This window comes from Thalassophryne amazonica, chromosome 10 (genome assembly GCF_902500255.1).
Source record: "Thalassophryne amazonica chromosome 10, fThaAma1.1, whole genome shotgun sequence".
Classification (NCBI taxonomy): Eukaryota; Metazoa; Chordata; class Actinopteri; order Batrachoidiformes; family Batrachoididae; genus Thalassophryne; species Thalassophryne amazonica.
This window is the reverse complement of record NC_047112.1, coordinates 101,906,028-101,916,068: the sequence shown is the minus strand read 5'-3', so window position 1 is coordinate 101,916,068 and position 10,041 is coordinate 101,906,028. Positions and strand designations below refer to the sequence as shown.

General features: G+C 39.5%; 1 protein-coding gene across 4 annotated transcripts in view; it reads right to left on the bottom strand.

Annotated features, from left to right (window-relative positions):
- Nucleotides 1-6,500: 6,500 nt before the first annotated feature.
- LOC117519305 (ubiquitin-protein ligase E3A-like) overlaps nt 6,501-10,041 on the bottom strand; it is a 44,170-nt gene continuing 40,629 nt past the window's right edge. For all 4 annotated transcript variants that reach the window (XM_034180636.1, XM_034180638.1, XM_034180635.1 and 1 more), the window contains one exon: nt 6,501-6,962. In XM_034180636.1, coding sequence (XP_034036527.1) covers nt 6,842-6,962 — 121 coding nt within the window. In that variant the 3' untranslated portion in view covers nt 6,501-6,841. The remainder of the gene's footprint in view (nt 6,963-10,041) is intronic.

The window sequence follows — 10,041 nt, the reverse complement described above, 5'->3', positions numbered from 1 at the left end:
AAACCAAAGTAGAACTTTTTGGTAAAAACTCAAGTCATGTTTGGAGGAAGATGAATGCCGAGTTGCATTCCAAGAAAACCATACCTACTGTGAAGCATGGGGGTGGAAACATCATGCTTTGGGGCTGTTTTTCTGCAAAGGGGACAGGATGACTGATCTGTGTTAAGGGAAGAATAAACATGGCCATGTATCGTGAGATTTTAAGCCAAAACTTCCTTCCATCAGTGAGAGCACTGCAGATGCAACGTGGCTGGGTCTTCCAGTATGACAATGATCCCAAACACACTGCTCGGGCAACGAAAGGAGTGGCTCTGTAAAAAGCATTTCAAGGTCCTGGAGTGGCCAATCCAGTCTCCAGACCTCAACCCCATAGAAAATTTGTTGAGGGAGTTGAAAGCCCATGTTGACCAGCAACAGCTCCAAAACATCACTGCTCTAGAGGAGATCTGCATGGAGGAATGGGCCAAAATAATTGAGTTGAACTTTTGTTATTGACCAAATACTTATTTTCCACCATAATATACAAATAAATTCTTTAAAAATCCTACAATGTGATTTCCTGGATTCTTTTTTTTTTTCCTCATTTTGTCTCTCACAGTTGAACTGTACCCATGATGAAAATTACAGACCTCTCTCAACTTTCTAAATAGGAGAACTTGCACAATCAGGGACTGACTAAATACTTTTTTGCCCCACTGTATATGTGACTGCATTATCATTTTGTCAAGATCACACTTCATCCCCTCCGTGAATCATAAAGTATAACAAACTCTGCTTCTAACACTCCGATAAAGACCAAATGAGTCATTCTATTTCATTAAAAAAAAAAAACTAAAAAAAAAAAAAAAACTAATCAATTATCAAATTACGGACTTTTGTCAAAATAATTAAGTCACTATAAACAAGTCAAGTTTGGCAGCGTGAACATCTCCATACATCACCACAGAAGCGCTCTGGGTTCTGGATGACATCCACCTCAGTGGACAACAGGTCCATCTCCACCTCTCGAAAGGAACCATCTGTCACAGCCAGGTGAAACATGGGTGCCTCCTGTAGGGGGTACTCCTCATCTCAGTCTCCATAAGTAACAATTCATTGACACAAAGTCCATCCAGCATAATTTCTGTGTACTGTAGTTGTGCTGCCTGGTACACAAAGACAGTCACTGATGATATATTATTCTGAAATCTGATTAATACACCCTGGTTTTCTTATAAACTAAAGATGACTTGTAAAAAAACATATTTTTAAGTTTAATGAGTGATTGTACATGAGTGACATGTGGGATGAATTGAAATTAGCATCACCGAGTTACGAGTCAAACCGTAATATTAAAATTTTAATTACATTAGTCAAATACTACCTAAAAGGCTCATCATTCATTCATTTATTTTTACTCCATAACATCACGGGGATGGGGGGCTGGAGTCTATCCCAGCAGTCACAGGGTGAGAGGCGCAACGCCAGACAGGACGCCAGTCCATGGCAGAGCAAAGACAGACAAACACAGTCACACTCATCACTAACACCTCTGGTCAATTTAGAATTTCCAGTTAACCTAAAGGCCCAATCACACAGCACGGCGTTAGCTGAATGAAGGAAAAAATTCACAAAGCCAGAAATCGATGAGAAAACGTGGACGAATGAGCCTGCACTTCTCCCATCACAGAAAAGCCTGAGTGCAGAGCGCATAAAAGACTAAACAAAACCGAAACTAACAAAAGAAAAACGAAGCAAACAGTGACCTTGATGCTTTGCAGCTGTGAGAGCTAGTTGTCTTGACAACAGGTCTGTCTTCACTACAACATGTGCGCGCACATGCACGTTGCAGCCAGAGACAGCTGCAATGTGTATAAATAGTTAAAGTAGTTGATGAAACTGTCTTGCTGCTATTGTTTCTGGATGAAAACGCTTTTCCTCCCACATATTGGCGAGTCACATTCAGCTCATTGAATCTTTAGTTATTGATCTGTTCAGATATCGTCAATGTTCATACAAGACGTCGGACTTGGGAAGTTGGACGAAGTTGGACAGTCAAATGGAACGCTGATGGTACGGGAACTACGCACCGATGAGGAACCGTAAAGACAGAAAGCAAAACAGAATACGGACCAATTGAGGTTGTTGTCAGGATTTGTTCACATTTTTCAAGAGTTTGAAAATTCTGACCTAGCACCAGCTACAGAAACGAAGCTGGACAAAGGTTAAACGATGTCTCCGAAAGTCAACGTAAGTTCAGATTTCTTGTTTTGTTTTGGCTTCCGTGTCCTTCACTAGTGCCGTGTGCATGTCTTTGGATGTGGGAGGAAGTCAGAGGACCTGGAGGAAACCCACGCAAACATGGGAGAACATGAAACTCCACGCAGAAAGGACCAGGTTGGTGAACCCAGGACCTTCTTGTTATAATGCAACAGCCCTAACCACGAAACCAGCATGCCACCAGGCTCCCATCAACATTTAAGAAATAATTTTGTAAAACATAATTTTTTTTAATAACTCCAATCATGGACAGATGCATTGCGTGTTACAGATATCTGCATTACTGAAGAGTGGCCATGGAGTCTGTGGGTGAGAAGCTGAAGCTGGGAGAATAAAAACAAACAACATACAATAAAAACACTTCAAAGAAAATAAAGCCATCGGAAGTGACTGGAAAGGTTTTTCATGAAGATAACAGCAGTACTGGTTGCGTTTTGTGCAGTAATTGTGATGCCATTTTACAGGTGAGGCAGAAGGTCGGGCAGCATTTAATAGTTTTGTTAATATTCTCAGTTTGAGTCTCAGTCGGCTTGACTTAAAGGGTTACTTAAGAATGAACCCGTGCTTCATTAGTACACATATAACCAGTGGTGGGCACAGCTAACCAAAAAGTTAGCTTCGATAACCTTTAATCCACTGACTGAAAAGTTAACTTTTATAAAGCTAAACTGATAAACCCCTTAAAAAAAACTTAGCGGAAGTTACAGCTAAACCAGTAACTTTTAGCATTGACTCCAGCACACTGGCAGCTACTGATACGTCTGAGTAAATTCAAAGGCAATCACAAACAACGAGCCAGTGCTTCTGTCTACGATCAGCCTTCTCTCAGCAAAAGAGACCTGGTGACTGGAGAGAATGAAAGGAGAGAGAGAGAAAAAAGATTATTTATTTTCACAGCCATACGGTCTTGCAGATGTGTTGCAGAAGACATGCACAGCAAGGTAGTTTTGACTTATGGTTAAAATTTAAAGCAAACTAATTCCGGACAGGTTTTCAAAATTAACGTCACCTCTGTCATTTTTACGAAGTGAAAATATCAGCTGTATGTTTTAATTTTAAAGTAATGCACTAATTTAGAAGGTTTGAGCATTTACAGACACACATGCCAAAAGGCATTATGGGAAAATGAGCTTCCTGTCATCAGTGGATGGTCGATTTATAAAAACCAACACACAAGTTACTGTAACGTGTGTTGGTTTTGTACAAATCTGTATTTGCAAATATGTCATATATGAATGTGAATACCAACTGCCACACATTCGTGATATGTGAGATGAATCACACAAACAATTCTGTTTTCAAATTACCTTTTTTTACAAATGAAAAAATGACATATTTACAAGTACAGATTTATTTGTAAAAAAAAAAGCAACACACACACACACGTTACAGTAACTTGTGTGTTGGTTTTTATAAACTGATGACAAGAAGCTCATTTTCCCATAATGTCTTTTGGCATGTGTGTTTGTAAACGCTCAAACCTTCAAAATTAGTGCATTATTTTAAAACTAAAACATAGCTGATATCTTCACTTTGTAAAAACGACAGAGGTGACATTACATTCAACAGCCTGTCTGGAATTAGTTTGTTTAAATTTTTAACCATAAGTCAAAACTGTCTTGCTGGCATGTCTCCTGCGACACATCTGCAACACTGTATGGCTGTGAAAATAAATCTTTTTTTTTCTTTGCTTCCTTTCTCTCTGGTAGCCAAGTGTCCTCTACTGGGAGAGGATTGAGCTCTACCTGTCATAGCTGTCTGTCTGCTACAAAACACATAACAGGCAGGAACTAAAATGTACAAGTGTTTTTAACTGTTAAGCTTCATTCACTATGCCCGCAAAAAGATATTAAAGGTCTAAAAGTTAATTGCACTAAATTTAGCGGACTAAATTTAATTGGTCCGCTGATGGTTTTCAAAGTTAGCTGAAAAGCTAATCAGCTAACAAAAAAGTTAGCTTTGCTAATTAGCCGCTAACGGATTAACAGAACTGTGCCCACCACTGCATATAACTTATATAAAGATATACCTTTATGTAAGTGTTTCACATTTCCTCTTTTACCTGAGATACTGCGCTAAATGACACAATAAAAGACAAACTATTACTGCGCATTTGTCTGGAGACTACAGGTACAAATGTGCAAGTAGTGAAACAAGCATCAACACCATTTTTTCTTAAAGAAGGTGAGCGTTAGTCCAGTGGTGTCAAATCACTCTGAATGGTAATTATGAGTTTAAAAGCTATTAATATTTTGGCCTTATGTTAAAGTTTTGCTTCTCTGGCTTGATGCAGCCAACCTGTAAAATCACCCGCATCAAACATGGCGGGACAACACAGTGCACCATGTTTTCATAATTTGGCTTAATCGGTTCATAATGGAATCTGACAAATGTGGCCTCGACTGACTCATCAGTAAATACATTCAAAGTCAAAATAAGTTAAGAAAACCACAATATGTAGTCAGGTTTCAAATGTCATCTTAAATATCACTCAAAAGGCACAACTCTGAAATATACAACCCCTGGCAATAATTATGGAATCACCAGCCTCGGAGGATGTTCATTCAGTTGTTTAATTTTGTAGAAAAAAAAGCAGATCACAGACATGACACAAAACTAAAGTAATTTCAAATGGCAACTTTCTGGCTGTAAGAAACACTATAAGAAATCAGGAAAAATAATTGTGGCAGTCAGTAACGGTTACTTTTTTAGACCAAGCAGAGGGAAAAAAATATGGACTCACTCAATTCTGAGGAATAAATTATGGAATCACCCTGTAAATTTTCATCCCCAAAACTAACACCTGCATCAAATCAGATCTGCTCAGTCTGAATCTAAAAAGGAGTGATCACACCTTGGAGAGCTGTTGCACCAAGTGGACTGACATGAATCATGGCATGAATCATGGCTCCAACACAAGAGATGTCAATTGAAACAAAGGAGAGGATTATCAAACTCTTAAAAGAGGGTAAATCATCACGCAATGTTGCAAAAGATGTTGGTTGTTCACAGTCTGCTGTGTCTAAACTCTGGACCAAATACAAACAACATGGGAAGGTTGTTAAAGGCAAACATACTGGTAGACCAAGGAAGACATCAAAGCGTCAAGACAGAAAACTTAAAGCAATATGTCTCAAAAATCGAAAATGCACAACAAAACAAATGAGGAACGAATGGGAGGAAACTGGAGTCAACGTCTGTGACCGAACTGTAAGAAACCGCCTAAAGGAAATGGGATTTACATACAGAAAAGCTAAACGAAAGCCATCAACACCTAAACAGAAAAAAACAAGGTTACAATGGGCTAAGGAAAAGCAATCGTGGACTGTGGATGACTGGATGAAAGTCATATTCAGTGATGAATCTCGAATCTGCATTGGGCAAGGTGATGATGCTGGAACTTTTGTTTGGTGCCGTTCCAATGAGATTGGGACGGCACCAAACAAAAGTTTGGAGATCCAAAGATGACTGTCTGAAGAGAACATGTAAATTTCCAGTCATTGATAATATGGGGCTGCATGTCAGGTAAAGGCACTGTAGAGATAGATGGCTGTCATTACATCATCAATAAATGCACAAGTTTACATTGATATTTTGGACACTTTTCTTATCCCATCAATTGAAAGGATGTTTGGGGATGATGAAATCATTTTTCAAGATGATAATGCATCTTGCCATAGAGCAAAAACTGTGAAAACATTCCTTGCAAAAAGACACATAGGGTCAATGTCATGGCCTGCAAATAGTCCAGATCTTAATCCAATTGAAAATCTTTGGTGGAAGTTGAAGAAAATGGTCCATAACAAGGCTCCAATCTGCAAAGCTGATCTGGCAACAGCAATCAGAGAAAGTTGGAGCCAGATTGATGAAGAGTACTGTTTGTCACTCATTAAGTCCATGCCTCAGAGACTGCAAGCTGTTATAAAAGCCAGAGGTGGTGCAACAAAATACTTGTGATGTGTTGGAGCGTTCTTTTGTTTTTCATGATTCCATAATTTTTTCCTCAGAATTGAGTGATTCCATATTTTTTTTCCCTCTGCTTGGTCTAAAAAAGTAACCGTTACTGACTGCCACAATTTTTTTGCCTGATTTCTTATAGTGTTTCTTAAAGCCAGAAAGTTGCCATTTGAAATGACACTAGTTTTGTGTCATGTCTGTGATCTGCTTTTTTTCTACAAAATTAAACAACTGAATGAACATCCTCCGAGGCCGGTGATTCCATAATTTTTGCCAGGGGTTGTATTAAAATCGCCATTAGGCTGGTGGAGATTTTCTTTCCACACTTTTACTATGACCTGGTCACTGAGCAGATCCATTTGGATAAGCACTGTTTATCAAACTAAATAAAAGAGGATAAGTGCACTTTCACAGTTTCATAAATCAAATACTGTTCACATTGCTCATAAACAAAAAATAATTTAAATGCCGTTAAATGTAGCAAACCTTCCGTACAGTGTCTGAACGCGTCTCAGTGGGACAGATTCATACAGGAGCATGGCTCAAAGGTTCTAGTGAGGCACCGTGACATTTCTGCACATTGTGGAGATGTTCCATTCTTCAGAAAAAAAACCCTCTACATATGTCACAGCATCCCAAAGCCTTTGGCATAAGTGATGGCTTTGTGGAGTCGTTCTCTCAGCACTTCCTTGGAAGAGTATTCTGGAAGCAGCAGAGCGTTAAAGCAGGTGTGAGATGTTGGCAGCCTGTAAAAGAAGATGAAAGGAAAAACACTGACCTAAGACAAGCTTATCACATACCTGAGAATCAATAACTGTTTGAAGATAAAACACGCTTTAGTGACTATCTCCAAATTGGCCCCCGCTGCCCCGTCGGAGGGACATACGGTGCATCTGGAAAGTATTCACAGCGTTCTACTTTTTCCACATTTTATTATGTTACAGCCTTATTCCAAAATGGACAAAATTCATTTTTTCCCCTCAAAATTCTACACATTAATTAATTTTGGCAAATTTATATATATATAAAAAACAACTAAGAAATCACAGGTACGTAAATATTCACAGCCTTTGCCATGAAGCTCTAAATTGAGCTCAGATGCATCCTGTTTCCACTGATCATCCTTGAGATGTTTCGACGGCTTAATTTGAGTCCACCTGGGGTACATTCAGTTGATTGGACATGATTTGGAAAGACACACGCCTGTGTACATATAAGATCCCAGAGTTGACAGTGCATGTCAGAGCATAAACCAAGCATGAAGCCAAAGGAATTGTCTGTAGACTTTGCAGACAGGACTGTCTTGAGGCACAAACCTAGAGAAGGGCACAGAAACATTTCTGTTGCTTTCGAACGAATAGAGCCTTTATTGTCATTGTACATACATACAATGAAATTTGCATTTAACCCATCCTAATTACAGTTAGACACAATCCAGCCACTAGGAGAAGTAGGCACTAGGCAGTCACAGTCCGGCACCCACGGACCAACTCTGGGCCGGCCCAAGCCTTAAGCAGAATTTCATTTGGGGGCCCCCCTACCATCACCTCAGCACCAGATGCCTCATTATTCCATAGGCTACACTGTTATGTGTGTAACGTACCCACAATCATTAGCATTATTTGTAATTATCTTTCATCATACAGGTGTCATTCTTGTTTTTAACCTTAAAGGGGTAGCAAACTCATAAATATGCTTTAATTAACTTCTACATACAGAGTGATGTATAAGTATGGCTCATTAATTTAACTATTTGAAAGTAACATCAGCAGGCAGGAGACTGCATTTATAGTAAACACTTTAAATAGTTTAATTTCTTTCAGATGTGCAATGGTGTGCAAAATGTTCAATATCCAAATACAAAATAGAATCAAATGACATTCACATTATCTTACAGAAAAATAAAGTTGTAATCAAAATTAAATACTTAAATAATAAATACAATACTTAAATAATCTCCAAAATGAACATAGAAATCCACAACATAACAGCAATGTGTGTGCATAGCAATGTACAAACATTGCACTGGGGGCTACTGTTTTAACTTTGGCCTGCAAACCATTGAGAGCTGAGCTACTTTTCCCCACCTTCTGCACCAAATTAATCTGAGGAGTTGAGCTGCCCTGCTGTTTAACTCTAAGTTTTTCTTCGTAAGGAAGACTATCAAATGGCTTTGCCAAAATTCGGTCCACAACATTCAAATTGTCTGCCATTATGTGCAGCTTGCTACCTAGCTAGCTCGTTAGCTGGGACTGGCGCGAGGCTAGTGTGAAGTGTGTCCGCCTGTGAGTGCTTTGTGATGGTGGAGGAGCTCAGCGGCACCCGCTGCTCGGTAGGGACAGAAACTAGTGATGTTAAGCTCGAGTCAGTCTGCTCGACACAGCATCGAGCTTTTTGAACTAGAAGTGTCAGTGAGCAGCGTTTCGAGCATGCCCCCATCACGTGACCACTGCAAGCGAGGCCTTGTTACGTCACACCACGTGTCGAGCTTCACATAATCTGGGCGTGTCAATACGACCCGCCAAGTATTTAAATGAGATCTGAATCGCAGCTCAAACCGTGGGTTTTTGAGAGGAGAGTCTGTGGGGTATAGAGCCTTCTCCTACCGTGGTCCAGCTCTTTGGAACGATCTACCTGCTGTTATTCGGCAGTCTGACACGGTGGAGATTTTTAAATCAAGACTGAAGACCCACTTTTTTTAGACTGTCTTATCATTAATTTTTTAATCTGTTTGTTTGCTTTGTAATTTCTTTTTATTCTACTGTGTTTTATCTTTTTACTGTGCTTTTCTTGCTTTTAATTTTGATTTTAGATGAATCTGTGTTGTTGTGAATTATATGAAGCGCCTTGGGGCGACTTTGTCGTGATTTGGTGCTATATAAATTAATAAATTGAATTGAATTAGGAGATTGCTAGCGACACTGTTATTGCCAATTACCACGTGAATCGTAGCCAAGGAAAGCATTAGTTTATATTTAGGTCTAGTTTAGAGTTAATTTAGTACATACACATAGGATCTAACATAGACAGACACACACCACACACAACAGGCATCCATTCATATACAACATTTATTCACACAGTACATCAACATAGGTTATAGGTTAGACTATATATTATAGGTAGATCAGAGACTGAGCTGAGTGACTGAAGAGCTGTGATTTAGTTGAAGTGAAAGGTGTGAGAAAGGTGAGTGTGTGTGTGTGTGTGTAGCAGAAGACTGCCCCTCCCTGAGCCTGGTTCTGCTGGAGGTTTCTTCCTGTTAAAAGGGAGTTTTTCCTTCCCACTGTAGCCAAGTGCTTGCTCACAGGGGGTCGTTTTGACCGTTGGGGTTTTACATAATTATTGTATGGCCTTGCCTTACAATATAAAGCACCTTGGGGCAACTGTTTGTTGTGATTTGGCGCTATATAAAAAAAATTGATTGATTGTGTGTGTGTGTGTGTGTGTGAGAGAGAGAGAGAGTGAGTAGTGGTGAGGAAGGGACATGGAGGAGCCAGTTCCAAAAAGAGCATGATCAATTGCTTGGGAGCACTTTGATCTAATAAGCCCCAAAAAGGTCAAGTGCTTGATTTGTGCTCAAGAGTTGAGGTACAGTAACAATACGTCTTCAATGCTGCGACACCTGAGGTCCAAACATCCCGAGACATCAGTGGCTGCTGCTTCTGCTGCTGCTCCTGGAGCAGGAATCAGGCCATGTAACCTGTATTTTATTCTTTATCTAAGATTAAAACATACTCAAACAAAAATAGCTCAGCATGTCAGACTGTATTTCCATTAAAGGCAGACAAGCTGATCTGGATGAGGCACTGGTGGACTATGTTG